General features: G+C 33.7%; 4 protein-coding genes across 6 annotated transcripts; all 4 read left to right on the top strand.

Moving 5' to 3' along the window:
• Positions 1–4234: 4234 nt before the first annotated feature.
• On the top strand, positions 4235–6674 carry LOC106312639 (F-box/kelch-repeat protein At3g61590-like). 3 transcript variants are annotated; one of them, XM_013750228.1, is made up of 2 exons: positions 4235–4676; positions 5229–6674. In XM_013750228.1, exon 2 carries the CDS (start codon positions 5230–5232, stop codon positions 6445–6447), a length of 1218 nt encoding a protein of 405 aa, XP_013605682.1. In that variant the 5' UTR covers positions 4235–4676; position 5229; the 3' UTR covers positions 6448–6674. The 3 variants fall into 3 exon arrangements, with proteins under 3 accessions (XP_013605682.1, XP_013605684.1, XP_013605683.1); XM_013750230.1 differs by lacking the exon at positions 4235–4676 and adding an exon at positions 4714–4989; XM_013750229.1 differs by lacking the exon at positions 4235–4676 and adding an exon at positions 4970–5048.
• Positions 6675–7550: 876 nt separating this feature from the next.
• On the top strand, positions 7551–8817 carry LOC106310792 (early nodulin-55-2-like). The gene has a single exon (XM_013748012.1). It carries the CDS (start codon positions 7833–7835, stop codon positions 8697–8699), a length of 867 nt encoding a protein of 288 aa, XP_013603466.1. The 5' UTR covers positions 7551–7832; the 3' UTR covers positions 8700–8817.
• Positions 8818–12175: 3358 nt separating this feature from the next.
• LOC106307935 (BTB/POZ domain-containing protein POB1-like) lies at positions 12176–14770 on the top strand. The gene is made up of 6 exons (XM_013745032.1): positions 12176–12431; positions 12518–12619; positions 12708–12841; positions 12924–12987; positions 13416–13695; positions 13770–14770. Exons 1-6 carry the CDS (start codon positions 12176–12178, stop codon positions 14593–14595), a joined length of 1662 nt encoding a protein of 553 aa, XP_013600486.1. The 3' UTR covers positions 14596–14770.
• A 982-nt stretch (positions 14771–15752) lies between these two features.
• On the top strand, positions 15753–18178 carry LOC106310244 (putative glucose-6-phosphate 1-epimerase). Its single transcript, XM_013747481.1, has 8 exons — positions 15753–16480; positions 16570–16644; positions 16737–16793; positions 16885–17048; positions 17131–17265; positions 17346–17448; positions 17533–17632; positions 17711–18178. The coding sequence occupies exons 1-8, from the start codon at positions 16370–16372 to the stop codon at positions 17917–17919; spliced, it is 954 nt and encodes a 317-aa protein (XP_013602935.1). The 5' UTR covers positions 15753–16369; the 3' UTR covers positions 17920–18178.
• The last annotated feature ends 2273 nt before the right edge of the window (positions 18179–20451 follow it).

Here is a 20451-nt window from a genome sequence, read left to right on the forward strand (position 1 = left end):
CATAACTTACGAACTTACGAACCTTATTCATATGTTTTTAATTCACAGATATAACTAGCTCTGTGAAGGATAATTGAGTTGAGACTCTTACATAATCATGTAGACACATATGAACGTGTGTAATCAGAACCAGTCAGATTTTGACGGCTCTGAGCAAAATCAATTTGAAATGGTCGGATACTTTACCCCCTAGCATTACTTTTGGGATGTATGTATTGTATAAAGTCTGCAATTAGCAATTAGTAAAAGTGAAAAAAAAGTCTGCAATTAGTATCTAAATATTAGTTTATTAACACAAAAACACACAGTTATAAACACAAAGATGTGTATGCGTGTGCATGTGTTAGTGGGTTTGCTCCATAGTATAAAGAATGAGAAGTGAGAAGTGACTTAATGTGCACAAAGTTACCTTTGCAAAAAAGACCAAGGCCGGTCCATAACAAATTAGTATTTGCCACTATGTCCTTATATCTTTTTTTACTCATCTATCATTTTAAAAATTTGTATATCTTTATATGAAACCAACAAATGGGCCAAATTGATTAGTGCATACTGATCTTGCTAGATCTTCCCAACAATCTTCCCATCACAGTCTTGTTCTTTTGACAAAAATATTGTTGTTTTATTCCATTGTTTATTAGATGTTAAAACGCGATTTGACTACTCCCTTTTTTGGTTTTATCTTTAAATGAACTTATACACCAAAATTATCAACGGTGGCTGCAAGGCCAATTTGCTAACAAAAGCTTTCTCAAACATTTTTAAGAGCATTTCGGATGTAAAATTCCATTTTTTTCATTCAAAATAGAGTAGAAATGAATTTGGAGTGAAAATGATCCAACCCTATTTCATTTTCCACTCTTTAATGGATTGATAAACAAACAAAAAATAAATTGTTCCATAAATAGAGTAAACTTCATTATAAAGTAAAAAATGGAATGAAATTAGAATATCTTTTACTACATATTCATTTTTATTATATTTTATAGTAGAAAATAGAGTTGGGTTGGAGATACCCTAAACAACTTATTTTAAACATTGTATCTGGATTTAGCCAAAACTCAAAACCCTTCAAAACTAACATAACAAATGTGATTACTTTTATAATCAACAGCTATAGCCATGGGCGGATATTAAACCCCGCACCTGGTAGAAAGTTTGTAGATCCGCAGATATGTTTTTGAGGTTTATAATATTCTTACATTAAAAAAAAAGTTATAAGGTAGAGAAAACAATTTTTAAGGTAAAATTTTTTTTTACAGTTTTACTATATAAGGTAAAAAAACCATAGTAGGCACGATCTTATTTTGCCAATATGAATTTTACATAGTGGCACATATTATGGAAATTTTATATTGATTCGTGATCTCTATTACAAAAATTACTCTTATCTGGAAAATTTGTTTTAACTTTTAAGTTCGAGTCTTTGAAAAAACTAGGTGTCCATGTGCATAAAGTATTTTGAATCTTTAATACATTCGCTAGGAAACTAAAGATATAATTTAAGAGAGTGCATCATCAGCATCACTACTATTCACCAGCGCATAGTTTAATATATGCCTTGGGTTTTTGGATTTATAAACATTCGAAGTGTAAATGGTATATACTACTGGATATTTTTTTGAAAAAAAAAAGGGTTAAACCCGAATCTATTAAACACACAGACCTAACTCCCGGGTGGGAAGTGAAGGCCACAGATAGATCTTCTCTCGGGTATTCAAATGAGCTGAAATACAGTAGCTCATATCCGTGTAGGGTAACCAGGAAAATGTAACTTAGTTTCGATTGGCAGATGTATCGAATCTGAAATGTGGTGACATCCCAAACCTTTTTAGTTACCACCTGACCACAAGCTCCAGGTCAATAGTAGTGGATATTTGTCTTCGTCATTTCTAATTTCATTTATAGGTACGTGATTATGATTCACATATCAACTTTAGTTGCGCATTGCCCTCTTGAATTGTGAGTTCAAACTATAATATTACATGAAATAACAAACATTCCAGTTATATGTTGTCTACTTTGATAAGAGTACAATAAGCGCTATGCAAGCATAATTGGTTCAGCTGGCAAGAAGATTTATTATTATTTGATAGACTACTCTATGATGCTACGTACGAATCGAAAAGTGACCTATATTCAATATTGAACTACCAAATAAACAATTGACAGTTGAATTGAGATCAATAAAACATATAGTAAAGATCCAAGATTTGTAAAAGATATCACAACCAGCAATGTGATCATATAGTATTAGCATATGAGCCACTTACTGCATATACATGTTTTTTATATGGAATATAAATAATGGAGTGGTTACATAACCATAAAGGGTAAGGGCATATGAATATGATCAAAAGAAGAAAGAAAGTAAAGGGTTATGAGCTGAGATCAATATATAGCTTTACACGTTAGAAGTAGTTAGTGCATATGAATCCATCACCATTATAAAGCTGTACTTAAATATATTTAACTTTCTTGCTTTTTTGTTTGTTTGATCAACGAACTTTCTTGCTACATGACGAAATTTTTTATAGTAGTAATATGTACAGACTGATTAGTTATTTATTGGTGTTTGGTTTTAATTTTGTTAATGCATAGTAATCTAGCGAGTGTTTTAGGTAAAGGGCATGGCCACTAACTATATCTCCAAAAGAAACTTTATAACTTCAAAAATAGAGTATTTTGCTCTAAAAAAAAATTTCAAAACTTTAAATTTAGAGTTTTAAGGAATGAAACTTCATATTTGGAGTTTCACTACTCAAAACTCCAAATTTGAAGTTTCATCTTTTTATTTGCATTTTGATCTTTATAATTAGTTACACATCACATTCAAGTATTTTCACATTTATTGTTTTATTCTTTAAAACTTTTGTATATCATAAATATTTCAAGTTATTTTAATAAATTCAAATTTTACATATAAAATTAAAGAATTTTTTAAAATATGATTTATAATATTTAAAACTAGAATTAGACTACAAGAATATTACAAAAAAAAAACTTAATAAAAAAACTATTTAAAAAGATACATGAAGACATAATTATTATAAAAATTTAAATTTTACAACAACATTAATAGTCTAGTAAATTTGTCCAACCAAATTTTGTGTAACCGAAGATGGAGCATTACGTAAATAATTTTATGAAATAATGTGGTATTTTGCTTGTCGTTTAATATTTAATTATGTATTTCTATTTATAATTTTAAATTTTAGTATAATATTTTATTAATTAATATTACTGTAATATTTTTATATATTTGTTAGTTACTTATAATTTTTTTATGGATTTATATTAATTATGACAAATAAATTATAAATAATTTTGAAGTTAAATTTGAAGTTTCACTTTTGGAAAAAAACACTTTGAAATTTCAAATATAGAGTTTTACAAGCTTTAAAATATAAAGTCTTTTTGGGAATATTTTAAAAAAACCGCAAGAAGTCTTTTTTTTTTTTTCAACAACTGCGAGAAGTCTAGGCTAAGGAAAGTATAGAGACAGACCTTTCACTCACTGTTTGAAAAGCAAAGTATAATTACTAAAGGAAATAATAATAAACATTTTTATTAGTTTATTGTTATTTTCAGAAAATAATCAAAAGAAATAAGGTTACGGGTTACCTCATGTGGTATGTCATTTTCAGCTACCCCTTCTGGTTGCAGAGGTAAAATACCAAATTAACACACGGTTTTTTTCCAACATCTATGAACTGTTTTTAGTTAAACACAGACCAAAATCTAAATAAAAATCCATTTAAATGCGATATAATTAAACTGAAAACCATTTACGTTTTGATTAAGAGTCAAGTTTAATTACAATACATTTTTAGTGGTTTCACACTTCCGTTTAAATATACTCAATATGTTATTTCAACATTACCTTTGTCATTATGTTATTTACTGATATATACTTTACCAAAAAGAATATTTATATCTACTTGACAACGCCGGTTGGGTATTATTTAAAAAGAAATAGTAGTATACAGGTTGATGAGTAAGACAGCATTATTATTGGTGCTATGATATTTTTCATTATTTTCTTGTTTGTAAGTTCCCATGAAATACTTTTCTTAAGGGTTTTTCTTAATAAATAGAACAGTTACATATAGTATTATTTATTCTTTTCACAAACAAAATATAGTAACAGCACGCGCGGACACGCGCAGACACTGTATTCCATATTTCTTTTTATTTAAACCCATAATAAAATGGGGGAAAAGAAAATAGAAAGAAGAGAAAACAGCAGGGAGCAAACGTCTGCTTCTTCTTCTCTCTTCCTCTCGCCTCTCTCTCTATTCCGTTTCTCTTTTGTCCTCCTTCCTCCTTCCTCCTCTTCACTGTCTGTTTCATTTCATACTTACAATCGAACCCGAAACGTCTCTTCTTCCTTCTCTCTCTTTCTGTCTATTTTTAAAACCAGATTTTTTTTCCTCGCCTCTTGTCTCCTTGATGATACCCTTGTCCTCATTCCCCACTCTCGGCAAATCCGAAATTCCGACAAACCCATTTCATCCCCATCTCCCACTTTCAGGAAAAAAAACTAATCTTTCTTGTCTTTTCAATAACGAACCGGCATCCCCACTCGCAAATCTAAGAGAAAGTTGGATACTTTTTTCGGTCTGAATCTCGAGAATTCTGAAGATTCACAGACCCACTTGCTCTCCTATTCAAAGGTATGTAATGAAAATTCGAGATGGGTTTCTGTTTGGTTTCACTGTCTTATTCTGCGATTCTTAAATTTTTCTGATTGGTTCATTAAATCTGTTCCTTGCTCCGAACTGATAGATGATGGGGTTTGGTATTTAATGATGTATGGTGTTACCATATATTCTACTGATGTAAGCTTCAAGACAACATGTTTTGTATACCTAATACCTAATCTTTTTTTATTAATTGTCATCAATTTAAATCTTGATGTTGAAGGCATATATATGACACAAGCTTTCTCCTTTTGGTTCCTGTCTGAAAATAGTGGACTAAGTCTCAGTATTATTTTCTCTTCTTCATTTTAGATTTAACTATGCATGTGTCCTAAAGCAAATCTGGTCCAAAACTTTATCTCTTTGATTATATATGTTGTTTAGGGTCTAATCAATTTTGCAATTTATAAGCTTTTAATTCTTATATTATTATATCATTATCTTTTGATATTGTTATGGTTTCTTTCCACTGTTTGATGTGTAAAAGGTTATAAATTTCATGATAATTTGTGTTTGTTTTTTCAGGATGGAAGCAGAAACGTCTTGGACTCACTATCCATACAACTACGTCCCTGAAGCTGAAACATACTCTGAGCCTAGCGACGATGAGACCAAAGACCAAACCTTTTCGATGGACACTCTCCTCCCAGACGATCTACTAGAAAGAATCTTATCCTTTCTCCCCATCGCAAGCATCTTCAGAGCTGGCACGGTCTGCAAAAGATGGAACGAGATCGTCTCATCTCGAAGATTCTTATGGAACTTCTCCTCAAACAACAACAACTCTGCCTCTCAGAGGCCTTGGTACTTCATGTTCACTAGCACCGACGACCCATCCGGTTACGCGTACGACCCGGTTATCAAGAAATGGTACACCTTTGATCTCCCTTGCATCGAGACTTCGAATTGGTTCGTCGCTTCCTCTTGTGGGTTGGTTTGTTTCATGGACAACGACTGTAGAAACAAGATCTACGTCTCCAACCCTATCACCAAGCAGTGGAGGAGGCTCATCGAACCGCCCGGTCACAGGTCTACGGACTACACAGCGTTGTCTACCTCCATGAACAGAGCAAAACAGAGCTACTCTGTTTCGGTGGTGAAGTCAAAGCAAGTTCAAGGGAACTTCTTCCAGTGGGAGCTCTCTATTCATCTCTACAGCTCCGAAACGATGACGTGGACGACGTCCTTAACCGACGTGTTAACCGGATGGAGAGGAGGAGACGAGAGTGTGATCATCGACAACGTTCTCTACTTCTTGATCTACTCAACAGGAGGCAACTCTGATCATCGACACGGCTTGATCGCTTCTAACTTATCCTCCACGTCATCCTTAATGAGTAGTTTCATTCCGATGCCGTGTTCTTTAACCTGCGGGAGGCTGATGAACCTCAAGGAGAGGCTTGTGGTCGTTGGAGGGATAGGGAAGCACGACAGGCCAGACATTATCAAAGGGATTGGGATATGGTGTTTGAAAGGAGGAGGAGGAGGTGGGGGAGAGTGGCAAGAGATGGCGAGGATGCCTCAGAGATACTTCCAAGGGTTTGGTGAGCTGGACGATGTGTTTGCTAGCAGTGGCAGCGATGATGTTGTTTACATTCAGAGCTATGGTTCTCCTGCGCTTTTGACTTTTGACATGAAGTTGAAGTGTTGGAAGTGGTCTCAGAAGTGTCCTGTCTCCAAGAAGTTCCCTCTTCAGCTCTTCACTGGGTTTTGCTTCGAGCCAAGACTCGAGATTGCTCCTTGAGCTATGATGATCACGAGTAATGCTTTTGTTATTTACAGTTTGGTACTTTATTAATTAAAGAGACCAATATATTTTTAATTTTAATCAATCGAATCCTCGTTCTTTCTCTGTGTCTGTTAACATGTGGCCCACAATATCTCATGGTCTGAAACTCGAGGTTGTCTTGTTGCTGTTCCTGGAGGATAAAGTAAAAAAAAATTATTTAAGTAAAAGTTATTATTAATGTTTTTTTTTCTTTTTAATGTGTGTCTATTATAGATAGCTGTAAATTTATTTAAAGATTTTGTTTTTGTACTTTGATGAAAACTGGACCTAGTTTGGTGAGATGTGATTTGTCAGGTTTGGCAGTGTTAGGTTTACAGGTAATGTGGACAACAGCTATTTTGTTGTATTATTTTATAGTTTTTCTAAGGCTCACTTATTTCAGTTTTTAATAGCTTTAATAATTTGCTTAAATTATACTGTCTCTCTCAATTATAACGTTTCTATGGATTCTGCCAAAAAAAATTGTCATTAAGGATTGATATTGATCAACAAGGTTTAGACCTAAACATTCCATCACAGACTGAAACAGATTGCAATAAAGGTTTTTATTAAAAAACAAACCAATTGCGGGCCGCCACGAATCAGTGAAGTCCGCGAACAGTGTAAGAAACTCATTAAAATCGATTTTTAATTAGTAATTTTTGTAACCGATCCTTAAAGGTTTTATGGGGGTCCACGCACTAAAAACCTCACTAAAAACCCCAGATAAACATGCTTTAAGACATTGGATCGAAGTATATAGTAACTAAACTGAATATAGATATGTAATATGATTTTCCTTTATAGGGGATACATATCTGAGACCAAATAAGATGTTTTTGGAGACTAGTCTAAATAATCCACCCTAAGCCCAGTTATCATCCAACAAATTTGATCTCAATAAAACATTCCGGAAGAAAAGGAGTTCGTCCCACTTCTGTAAAACACTGTATTCAATAGATTATAGTGTTCTTTTTATAGCACTGCCTGCTAACTTGGCACCACGAGAAGAGGTACCACTTCCTGATGTAAAGGCATGGCTTTGGCAAAGCCTATTAGATGGGGGAAAGCATATGGGATACGTAGCCTATTACACCAAGAGTCTTTCTTCTTTCAAGGCGGCAAAATCAAAGTTAGACGGTTTAGTTAGATCATTAAAAAGGAAATAATGTAGAAAGGCAAATCTTTTTTTTTTTGAAACACAGAAAGACAAATCTTTAAAAAGGAAAAATAGCTTCTGTTAAAACATTATAAAAGGAGGTTACGGTATTCTATTTTGTTTCATTCCCACCATTCATCACGCTTTCTAGATATCAAGATTTGCTTCCAAAACTTTCTTTCTTGTTCAACTTCGGTAGATAATGGCGATAAGAACAAGAATCTTCAGCTTCGTGTTCGTGATGATGATGAGCTTCACGGTTCTCTTGAGTTCCTGCTCGGCGAGGGTCTACAAAGTTGGAGATTCCGAGGGATGGACTGCCAAGGACGACGTCTACTACGCTTGGGCTGAAACCGACCATAAGGAGTTCCAGGTGGGAGATTCTCTCGTCTTCAAATATGATCCCATCATCAACGACGTGACTCATGTTTCTGGCTCTTTGGAATACGAGTTCTGCGACTATTCTTCTCCTAAAGCCGTCTACAACACAGGACACGATGTTGTGACTCTCACAGAACCAGGTTTCCACTACTTCATCACCTCCAACCAAGGTCAATGCGTATTGGGACAGAAGCTAGAAGTTCTTGTCATCCATGACCTCTCCAGTCCGGTTCCTCCACCAACACCACCTAGCAAGATCCTTCCTGTCGGAAACACCTACAAGGTCGGAGACTCAAAAGGATGGACCGTTTATGATAGTGACTTCTATAGCAAGTGGAGTGAGGAGAAACAGTTTCATGTTGGAGATAGTCTTATTTTCGAATACGCCAATGAAATCAACGACGTCTATGAGATCAACGGAGATCTAGAATTCATAACATGCGACCCAACGTCTCCTGTAGATGTGCACAAGACGGGGCACGATCTTGTTAGGCTTACGGAACCGGGAGTTCATTATTTCATAACCTCACAGTCTGGTTATTGTGAAGCTGGGCTTAAACTTCGAGTCATGGTGGGACCAAAACCCAAAGCTGTTACTTACCCTAATTTTCCCAAGAAGGTGGTCTTGTCAGCTATGGAACGCCTCAACAACTGGTTGAATACTTTCAAACACCAGCCCCATCATTAAACCCATTCGTTTGGATTTGTTGTTTTCTTTCTCTAGTCTCGTTTGTTGTTTAGCATCTTTAATTAGTGCTTTTGTTTGAGAGTTCTTTTCTATTACCATCGTTGTATATTTTACTTGATATGAGCAGAATATTCAATAAAATTTCATGTTTGCTCAAACATAACTACATGCCAAAGAAGTGTATCACAATAAACACCAGACCAAATATATCCAAAAAGATTCACTAAAAACGGCATTAAGCTCATCAATACACATATTAGATCTTATAAACTTGAAACAACATTAAGATCAAAAACAACATGAATTATTGCATTGCGCGTTGTAGCTCCATGCTGTAAGCTTATATGATATCTCCTTTTTAGCAAATGTCTTTCTACGAAGGTGGATTCTAAGTTAATCTAATTAATAAAATTAGGAAACTAACACATATATTTAAATGAATGCGCCATTAAATGTTTTCTCATAAACAAATCCAAAGCTCTTTTGACATAAACATAGCAAACGATTTAGCTATCTAAAGAAACCGGAAATTGGTTCATAAACCGAACCAGTTATTAGATTAGTTAGGTGATCTAATCTAGTATATCTATCTATACTATTAAATGAGAAGGAGTCTTAAAAATCTAATTAAACAAGGTTGTTAGACCATTTCATTAGACTTAACTATTTTTTTGTTCTTACCTTATATTTCTCTAACTATATAAATACTTTATATATTTAAATGAACTCATTTATTATTCACCCATAATCTATTATATAATTACTTTAACAATAACTCCTCATGAATATATGACAGATTATTCAAACATGTTTATACATGACGTGATTATTACCACATATAGTTCTATTAATAGTATAAAAATTTCAATGGTTAAGTTATTTTTAATATTGGTTGTAACGGAGAATCCTCTAATGTATAACAATTTTTTTTCATTTTTATGTGAATTGGAAACTAAAAATCTTAATGTCAACAATTCAACTATGAAACATTAATTTAATTAATTACATGAAATCAATTATTAAGATTTGATCTTACATTCTTATATATGAACTAAATGATTAATCTTATCATAAAAAATATCAAATGGTTCTAAACAGGTTGGAGATTTAAATGGAATTAGTAAAAAAGATATTGGTTTAAATATAACATATTTATTTACTTTACAAATTCTAACAATGTATATGATACGTTTTATTGAATTTTCACAAATGTAAAATATCTTACGCTTTAAATCGGGTAGTTTAGGTTGTTTGGAAAAAAATATAGGATAAATAGTTAACTATTAATTATTTGAATAAAAATATTCGAGTCATTAAATTTTTTTTTGCTTAATTTAGTTTATAAATAGTATTTTTAGGATATTTGGTTATTTAGAAGTTAAATATAATTAATATTTGTAGGAATATAATTTCTATTTTAAAAATTTAAGTACTCATTTGGTTCTCAGTTCGATTTATATTTTTCGATTCCAAAAATATAGGATATGTTCGGTTACTTATAAATTCAGATTAATTTTGTTTTGTTTTTTCAGTTTGATACGGTTCAGTGCACCCAGTAAATGTACACAAACCTATATATTATCTTTTATATAAATTATATAAAAAGAATTTATTTAATTTTAAAAATAAACCCGCGTCTTCTAAGCGCGGATCAAAATCTAGTATACTATTAAAAGAGAATTATTCCAAAAAATCTTCTTAAAAAGATTGTTGCACCTATTAGTAACTAATTATTTTCTTTGGTCTTACATTATATTTCTCTAACTATATCATAATAAATGTTTCTATTTGTCTTTTAATCTTAATGGATCCGAAATCTAATATCAAAGCAAATTAATTGAAATTGGGTAGTTATGATTTGTGCTCGGTTTGGTATAATTAATTTACTTCCAAAATTCATAAATGTAACTTTAAAATAATAATTAAAACCTATAAATTAAAATGTATAACATAAATACAATGAATTTACCTAATATGACAAATCAAATAGTTTATTTAGTTTTATGTACTAATGTAAAATATATGAGAAGTCAAATAATTTTTTGAAAAAATATTATCATATTTTTCTGGGTTTTGACCGGGTTAACCGGTGTCGGTTCACGGGTTAATGACGATTTTTTTTTGGTTTTATCAGATTTTTAATTAATAAATTTCATTAAATCTGAATTTTGCGAAAACATATCACTCGGTAAAACCTCTAATAGAATGCTAAATGAAAAACATAAGCACGTCTGGATTATATACAGCCATTGGGTTTACTGGCTTGACTGTGGGTCCAGATCGGATATAAAAATACTATTTATATTTTGAATAAAAATATTTAGATAATTTATTTTTTGGGTAATACGGTTTATAGTGGTATTCTAGGATATTTGGTTATTTAAAAATTAAATATAATTAATATTTATAGGTAAATAATTTGTATTTTAAAATTTTTGATACCCTTTCGGTTTCCTGTTCGGTTTTAATTTTTTGGTTCCAAAGAATAGGATAAGCTCGGTCATTTATGAATTTTGATTCAATTTTGTTTTTATTTTTCTCAGTTTGGTACGGTTTTGTTGCCCGTTTGCGGATAATTGTTCCTAGACTTATACACTATATCTTATATAAAAATTCATTTAAAAAAATTCTTTACGTCCGAAAATAAATTCGCGCTGTCAAAATCTAGTTGATAACATTACAAAACTTAACACTTTTGTTTTAGGATGTAACTGGTAACCATAATAAGAACACTACGAATGGTTAAAAAAAAAAGAGTAATAACAAAATTTTAGGAATGATGAAGAATGATGATTCTTTATCAAATTTTAACGAGGAATAGTTTTGTTCTATAATTCTCTACAAACAAAACAAAGAGGAGGAATAAAAAGAAAAAAATATTTATCATGAATGGTAAATGTTTGGGAACCTAGTGTTACTCTTTGTTCCTTTGCTCACCATTCAAAACTTTAATGTAATTAAGAAGCATCCAAGAATACATTAATACGACCAGAGTTAGAAGACAAGAAAAATGAATGCACAATTTAATGTTTTCTTAGAAACAAATCGAAACTCTTTGACCAAATATATAGCATATCTAAAGAAAACCGGAAATTGGTTCATAAACCGAACCGGTTATTAGATAGTCAAGGTGATCTAGTCAATAACATTAAGAAACTTAATACTTTTGTCTTAATGCAATTAGTAAGAAGCATTCAAGATTACATTCCCATTAAATCCAAGCAGAGTCAAAGACCAAAAAGGAAACAAATCCGCCATTTGAATGTTTTCTCAGAAACAAATCCAAAGCTATTTGACCATATATTTAATCATCTAAAGTAAACCGGAAATTGGTTGATTAAACCGAACCGGTTATTAGATAGCTATATAACTAACAACAGTCTCTTCTCTCATCTCTCTCGCTCTCTTTCGAACTAACTAACGATCATCAAATCAAATCAAAGTCTCTTCCTTTCACTTTGATTCCTCTCTCCGCCATGGAGCTACCTGAACTTCCAGGCAATGAGTTTGGGGACATGTTGGGTCCCCACACACACTACCTTGATTCCTCCTCCTCCTCCTCCGAAGCCGATTTCGGATTCGCCTTCAACGACAGCAACTTCTCCGATCGGTTGCTCCGGATCGAGATCATGGGCCGCGGCTCTAACCCCGACGCTGAAGGGTATGGGAGCATCGCCGATTGGGCTCGTCGCCGCAAGAGGAGAAGAGAGGATACTATCAAGAAGGAATCTGGTAATCTTATAAAGGAAAGGCATTTGCTTTTAGGGCTTAATCAAATTGTTTTTGATTTCGTGTTTTTTTTTCTTTTCAATTTTCAGTTACCATTTCAGACATTCTCGCGGGTGCTGAGGAGCGGGTTTTGACTAATGAGCAGCCTGATATGGATGAAGGCGAGGCTATGATTGAAGAGGCTTTTTCAGGTAGTGTTACTTATAAAGCTACGTCCTTTTTTTTTTTTAATTGTATTGTGTTTGATTGATACACAAGGAATTGGTTTTTGAATTTTAGGTGATGATGAGGACGATGTGACTAGTGCCCCAAACTGGGGGCTTGAGTGGTTGGACTGTTTTAGTGTTAAAAGGGTTAGGGAGCTTCATATTAGTTCTCCTATCTTAGCTGCCAAAAGCCCTTTCTTTTACAAGGTCAATCCTTCTTTTTTATGTTTGTGTTTTTGCCCTTTGTGTGTGTGTCTCACTTTTGTTTTTTTTTTTGAAAATGTTATAGCTTTTCTCCAATGGAATGATGGAATCTGGACAAAGGCATGTCACTCTTCTAATCAATGCATCAGGTATTCATTCATGTGATCATTATTTGATTGTGATGTTAGTTTGTCCTTAACAGGACAAGGCACAGATGGATTACATTTGTTGATTTATCGTGTGTATTGGCTTGGTATTCATTTGTTGATTAGTTTGTCTTTAGATCTTATATCTTTAACAGGACTAGGCTCAAATGGATTTACATTTGTTGATTTGTTTGTGTGTTAGTTCGACTTAATAGATGGATTTGATTTTTATATACATACCTTACTTTGTGTATATGACAGAGGAAGAAACTGCTTTGATGGATGTTAGTTTGTCTTTAGATCTTATATATTTAACAGGACTAGGCTCAAATGGATTTACATATTTTGTTGATTTGTTTTGTGTTATTTTCGACATTAATAGATGGCGTTTGATTTATATTTTACATACCTTACTTTGTGTGTGTTTGCAGAGGAAGATGCGTTGATGGAGCTTTTAAACTTTATGTATACCAACACGGTGTCTGTCACCACAGCACCTGCATTGTTAGATCTGCTCATGGCTGCTGATAAGTTCGAGGTCGCCTCTTGCATGAGTTACTGCAGCAGACTTCTCCGCGACATGCCTATGACTACCGAGTCTGCGCTGCTTTACCTCGACCTTCCCCCCACTGTTCTAGTGGCTACACCCGTTCAGCCTTTAACCGATTCTGCAAAGAAGTTCCTTGCTGCCCGTTACAAGGACTTTACCAAGTAACAACTTTTGTGACAAATGTAATAGTTTTGTATGCATTTATTCAACGATATAACTGTCTTTTTTTTTTCAGGTTTCAAGAGGAGTTTATGTCTCTCCCCTTGGCGGGAATTGAGGCGGTTTTGTCAAGCGACGATCTCCAAGTTGCATCAGAGGATGCAGTTTACGATCTTATCTTGAAATGGGCAAGAGCGCAGTACCCTTCGTTGGAGGAGCGGAGAGAGATTCTCGGGTCACGCCTCGCACGCTCCATCCGCTTCCCGTTCATGACGTGCCGTAAGCTGAAGAAGGTGCTGACATGCAGTGACTTCGAGCACGAACTAGCGTCAAAGCTTGTTCTGGAAGCGCTCTTCTTCAAGGCGGAAACCCCACACAAGCAGCGTAGCCTAGCCGCGGAAGAGTCAGCCTCAGTGCACCGCCACCTCATAGAGAGGGCTTACAAATACAGACCGGTCAAAGTACTTGAGTTCGAGCTTCCTATGCCGCAGTGCGTGGTCTACCTAGACCTGAAGAGAGAAGAATGCATTGGATTGTTCCCTTCAGGGAGAGTCTATTCTCAGGCCTTTCACATAGGCGGTCAAGGGTTCTTCCTCTCAGCGCATTGCAACTTGGACCAGCAGAGCTCGTTTTACTGTTTCGGGCTGTTCCTAGGGATGCAGGAGAAAGGGTCGGTGAGCTTTGGAGTGGACTATGAGTTCTCGGCGAGGTCAAACCCATCGGAGGAGTTCATAAGCAAGTACAAAGGGAACTATACGTTCACTGGAGGGAAAGCAGTTGGGTACAGGAACTTGTTTGGGATTCCATGGACGTCTTTTGTTGAGGAGGATAATCTTTACTTCATCAATGGCATCCTCCATCTCAAGGCTGAGCTTACCATCAGAAGGTCTACAGATCCTTAGTGACCTTTTCTCTTTGTTCCTTCATGGCAGACTTATCTTTGCTACATCTCTTCTCTCTAACCAAACTTTTATTTTAGACTTTGAAGTTTATATAACTTTATAAAACTTTTCTAAATCAGCGACATTTAAGAATGATGTAAATGCGTTTGGGTTTGGTATATTTCTGTTTATGCTTTTTACTTTTCTTGATCAGCAACTTTGATGTTTGATATTGCACATTATTTTTCTATCTTGCATGTTCGTTCATAATGGTCGCTTGATTGTATTATGAACGAACTTGTGAAGATAAAAAATATAATGTGCAATATACAACAGCTTTCTATAAAGTAGTGGACGAAAAAAGTTTGCTATATAAAGGAAGACCTAACCCCTAACGGAGCCGTGGGAGGGGAAGCCAGGCGTTGTTGGCTCATCATAGTCCAGTCCTCCTATAAAACACACTTTTTTGAACTAAACAAAACACATACATTAGACATTTAACGGAACTAGGTCATATCATATTTTTGAATAAAGAGCAATTTAACTATCTACTTGGATTGAAACAGACCTCACACTCCATTTGAGCCAAGCCTTTTGGTCGAGTTGGTCTTTTAAAATTCCCCCACTATTAAAATTTCAAATGATTTCGAATAGAAACTGACCGTTGTTTGGATACCGTACACGTGGTACGGTGTCATCTAGTGTACTCAATCATTTTTATTTAATAGACTACAGTCATGAGACAGAGAGAGAGAATACATGGAATCTTGATGTTACATTTTTTTACAATTTTACGACAAATATATAACTATAAAAATGATTTGTGTTTTGCAATTTCGTTAAAAAATAGCTTATTAGAAAACAATATTATAGAAATAAATCAACAGTACAGATTAGAGAAAGATCAATAGTTTTTTTTTTTTTAACTATCCTCGTGCGTGCACCAAGGATCTAGTCCACTGATTAAGGTATTATTATCATTCTTCTCCTCTCAACCTCAAAATTATAATCTGTATCTTATTTAATCAAAGACAGGCTGGACATTATAAAAAGTTCAAAACACATAAATGACATTTAAAAAAATATATATAATAATTTAATACTATAATAGGTTTATTAAAAAAAAAAGTCTTTATTTCCTTATAATAACATGAAGAAAGTTCAGTTGTGTTTCCGCCGTGTCTATCTGAAGGAATGCACGTAACCAGTAACCTCCTCCTAAAAACTCCTATAAATCCATCAGAGATCTCTGTTCTCTTGTCTTCCTTACTTACTAATCTCTCAAGTTTATAAACTGTTTACTCTGTTCTTGGCGTTTTATTCTTCTGTTGGATTTCACCAGATCTCCAAACTTGTGTTTTCTTTTGTTTCTTCGTTTTATTAACCATATAAAGCTAAACCTGATTTTATATTATTTTATATTATATTGGTACCATATATATAATAAATATAAAAGAGAGTGGTGGTGATAAAATCTAGTAATAATCAAAATAAGAATCCAAGATTAAGTGTTTTTTGCTCATTGTATCGCCAGGTGTTGTTCTTATCGTTGCTGTCTTAATTCATTTGAGAGAAGAGTACTTAAGCAACAAAAAGAGTATTTAAGATTTGCAGATCTAATAATAATTAAGAGGTCGTGGTCATGAGACTTTTGTGAGATAAAAAGCTCTTTTGTCGTTTTTTTGCTCCTTTCTTTGGGTTGTGAAGACAAGAGACAGAGAACTTGTCGGGAAGTTCTTGAGATTTTCAAAATTTAGAAGTTGGAAACTTTCTGTGCAAGAGGGAAGAAAGAAGAATGGGTCATTACGCAGCAGTGTGGGATCATAAAGCAGCTACTGAGATGACCAAAGACTGGAACGGCATTGACCAAGTCTTTCTCCGTAACCCTCATGGCGCTTCTGCCAAGGTTTCAACTTTCTTCAGCCTCGTCTTCATGTCTCTCTTAAAGTCGAGTTTTTTAAAAATCAATGTGTTTGTGGGTTTTGGTTTTGGCAGATTAGTTTACATGGAGGACACGTGGTTTCATGGAGGAATGACCAAGGCGAAGAGCTCCTTTTCACTAGCAACAAGGTATGTATGTATGTGGTAACCCCTTGAAACGTATTATCGAAGAAGAAGGCATAAAGAGATGTGATTTTTAACAAATGTAATATATTGTTTAGGCTATATTCAAACACCCAAAATCAATGCGTGGTGGGATTCAGATTTGTTATCCTCAGGTAACTTTTTTATAGTTAGTGCTCTCATTGTTGTATCATTTTTTTTGTTTTGAACATTGTAATTGAATTGTTTTTGTGTGTGTGTTTGAAGTTTGGGGATTGTGGATTACTGGACCAACATGGGTTTGCAAGGAACAAAATTTGGGTTATCGATGAGAACCCACCTCCTCTTAACTCCAAAGAGTCCTTAGGCAAATCATTTGTTGATCTTCTTCTCAAACCATCAGAAGAGGACTTAAAGCAATGGCCTCACAGGTTAAAACCATCATCATTTGCTTTTTAATGTTCTTTCTCTTTTTAGATTCTCAAATCTATATGTGTGTGTTTCCCTTTGCAGTTTTGAGTTCCGTCTTAGGGTCTCACTTGCCATAGATGGAGACTTAACATTGACTTCTCGCGTTAGAAACGTCAACGGCAAGCCCTTTAGCTTCTTATTCGCTTATCATACTTACCTCTCTGTCTCTGACATAAGGTATTTTTTTCCACTTATCAGTAAAACATTCTGTGTGTTTGGTGAAATACAAAAGTGTTCACTTGTGTTTGGTTTAACAGTGAAGTGAGGGTTGAAGGGTTAGAGACATTGGACTACTTGGACAACCTTAGGAAAAGAGAGCTTTTGACAGAACAAGGCGATTCAATAACCTTTGAATCTGAGGTAAAGATCATGCAAAACATGTATAGTAAAGAACAAAGCTATCTTTTGGTTTAAGTCATATCAGAATGTTTCTTTTGGTTTCAGATGGACCGGACTTACATTAGATCACCCAAAGTGGTAGCAGTTCTTGACCATGAACGGAAAAGAACATATGTTATAGGAAAGGAAGGTCTTCCAGATACAGGTAAAGATATTCAGACAACACTTAAAATTTGTTGATGACTAGTTTCTTACATGAGTTATGATGGTGATGATGATGCAGTGGTGTGGAATCCATGGGAGAAGAAATCTAAAACCATGGCTAATTTTGGGGATGATGAGTACAAAAGCATGCTTTGTGTGGATGGTGCAGCAGTTGAGAGACCAATCACTTTGAAGCCAGGAGAAGAATGGACCGGAAGGCTTATGTTAACCGCTGTTAAGTCCAGTTTCTGCTTTGATCAACTTGAACTACAGAGCAAAGGATTCTGATTCTTACTTACCTCTTTTAGAATCCCAATCCTTAAAAAGAATATTATGCTTATTCCATTGCAGTTTTTTTTGGTACTGCTACACTGGAAGAGAGCAGAGACATCATTTTGTGTTCAGTTTTTCTTTGCATGTTAAGCTGTTTGTACTTTTATTATTCTCACAGTAGAGAAATTTATTATTAGAAACTAAAATGTCCCACATCAGTAGTTGCAAGGGATTCTAATCAATATATAAGATAGATGGGTCACTCTTCTTATCACCAATTGGTTTTAGGTTAGAAGTCCATCGAGCTTAATATGGTATCAGAACCATGTTCACGAACTCCAACCCGATTCATCGATGATCTCGAGGGGGCGTATTAGACACAAAGTGGCATAAGCAATATATAAGATATATGGGCTTCATCTTATCATCAATTGGTTAATATTTACCAGCCGGGGATTTTTCATACCGGTACTCTTTGTGATGTAGTGACAAAACAGAGAGCATTATGTATTTTTCAAATAACCATGTTTAACTTTTATATTTATCATCATCTTAGTTCATTTAATTTTATATTTCATAATACTTTTTATATAAAAATGTCAGATTCGATAAATTTAAAAACTTGTAACCTACCTATAATTAATAAGCAAGATAATATATTATTTTAGATTTCACTAATTGATCTTTAGAACATAACAAAAATAGATGCATTGAGAAATTTGATTTTTCACTTATAACTTCTTATTTAATTTGTATTTTTGCAATTCTCATTTATTATATTATAACTTTAATAACCTTTGCAATAATTTTTAATAGGGAAAATTGTCAAAACGGAACAAAAAAATAACATAGTTGTCCATATGGTATAAAAGCATCACTAAGTTGTCCCTATAGTATAATATTTTTCATAATCTCAAAACTAATTTTTCCTTAATCAAATTAAACATAAATTAAAACCATTTTTAAAAAGTTTAATAGAAAAAGATAAAAAAAAATAAGGTAATCCCATAATGTTTTAGAAAGGAAGAAAAATGTAAAAAAAAAAAAAATTTAAAAAAGAACACCTGATCCCGTAACCTAATTGCATTTGGTTTCTAAAATCCTCCAAAACTATTCTTTTAAAATCTTCTAAGGTAGAACTTGATTTCAATAACAATAGCATACCCCCCTTCATCATCAGCCAAAAAAACCCATCCCATTCCCAAACACCACGTATTGTATAGATATGCATTATAGAAAAAGAGTGTGAAAATCACAAGAAAAACTATTGAGAAATCATAGATTGATGAAGAAGAAAAGCCAAAATCGTTTTTCTTTTTTAATATTTTGACAAAGAAAATCAACCAGGACACATTTTAGGAAATTAGAATATTTTCTTAACTGAAACTTCCTTAATTTTCGGAAAAACTAGTTTTTTTATCCGTAGAAGGCACCTTTTACACTGTGTAGAACCATGACAAAAATTCTGAATACAATTTCTAAAAGTAGTGATCTTTACAATTAGTAGAAACTACATTCAAAAGAAAAGTAGTGGTCTTTACAATTAGTAGAATTTGCATTCCACATATTTAGAATTTTAATCATTTTTAGATTGTTTCTTCTAAAAAAAGTAGGTGGACTCGTTTATTTTGGAATTCGTTTTTTACTAACTCATTTTCCGTAGAAGACGAATTCTAGTTTTAGTGGAACGTAATTTTAAAATTTTATTTATCAAGTTTTTTAACAAAAAGAAAATGTGTTTGTGTACATAGGTGTTTTATTAATTGTTTATATTTTAATATTTTGAATATTTTTTTGGATTCATAAAAGGGCAAATCTCAAAAATAGCACCTTTTTAAGTTTATATCACAAAAATAGCACTCAAAAACTAAAATGACCAAAATAGCACATTTCTAAGTTTATCCTTTGAAAATTTTAATTTTTTTATTTTTCAAAATTTGAAATCTTATCCCCAAAACCTCATTTCTCAACTCTAAACCCTAAACCCTAAACCCTAAACCCTAAACCCTAAACCCTAAACCCTAAACCCTAAACCCTAAACCCTAAACCCTAAACCCTAAACCCTAAACCCTAAACCCTAAACCCTAAACCCTAAACCCTAAACCCTAAACCCTAAACCCTAAACCCTAAACCCTAAACCCTAAACCCTAAACCCTAAACCCTAAACCCTAAACCCTAAACCCTAAACCCTAAACCCTAAACCCTAAACCCTAAACCCTAAACCCTAAACCCTAAACCCTAAACCCTAAACCCTAAACCCTAAACCCTAAACCCTAAACCCTAAACCCTAAACCCTAAACCCTAAACCCTAAACCCTAAACCCTAAACCCTAAACCCTAAACCCTAAACCCTAAACCCTAAACCCTAAACCCTAAACCCTAAACCCTAAACCCTAAACCCTAAACCCTAAACCCTAAACCCTAAACCCTAAACCCTAAACCCTAAACCCTAAACCCTAAACCCTAAACCCTAAACTCTAAACCCTAAACTTTAAATCCTAAACCCCACCCTTTAACTCTAAACCCTAAGTTTGTGACTTTTGATAAA

Source organism: Brassica oleracea, chromosome C8 (genome assembly GCF_000695525.1).
Source record: "Brassica oleracea var. oleracea cultivar TO1000 chromosome C8, BOL, whole genome shotgun sequence".
NCBI lineage: Eukaryota > Viridiplantae > Streptophyta > Magnoliopsida > Brassicales > Brassicaceae > Brassica > Brassica oleracea.

Bases quoted from the DNA above. Each gene is read 5' to 3' on its own strand.
- LOC106312639 (XM_013750228.1), top strand. From the start codon at position 5,230: ATGGAAGCAGAAACGTCTTGGACTCACTATCCATACAACTACGTCCCT.
- LOC106310792 (XM_013748012.1), top strand. From the start codon at position 7,833: ATGGCGATAAGAACAAGAATCTTCAGCTTCGTGTTCGTGATGATGATG.
- LOC106307935 (XM_013745032.1), top strand. From the start codon at position 12,176: ATGGAGCTACCTGAACTTCCAGGCAATGAGTTTGGGGACATGTTGGGT. The intron at 12,432-12,517 runs GTAATCTTATAA...TTCAATTTTCAG, and splicing joins TACTATCAAGAAGGAATCTG to TTACCATTTCAGACATTCTC. The intron at 13,696-13,769 runs GTAACAACTTTT...TTTTTTTTTCAG, and splicing joins CGTTACAAGGACTTTACCAA to GTTTCAAGAGGAGTTTATGT.
- LOC106310244 (XM_013747481.1), top strand. From the start codon at position 16,370: ATGGGTCATTACGCAGCAGTGTGGGATCATAAAGCAGCTACTGAGATG. The intron at 16,481-16,569 runs GTTTCAACTTTC...TGGTTTTGGCAG, and splicing joins CTCATGGCGCTTCTGCCAAG to ATTAGTTTACATGGAGGACA. The intron at 16,645-16,736 runs GTATGTATGTAT...TATATTGTTTAG, and splicing joins TCCTTTTCACTAGCAACAAG to GCTATATTCAAACACCCAAA.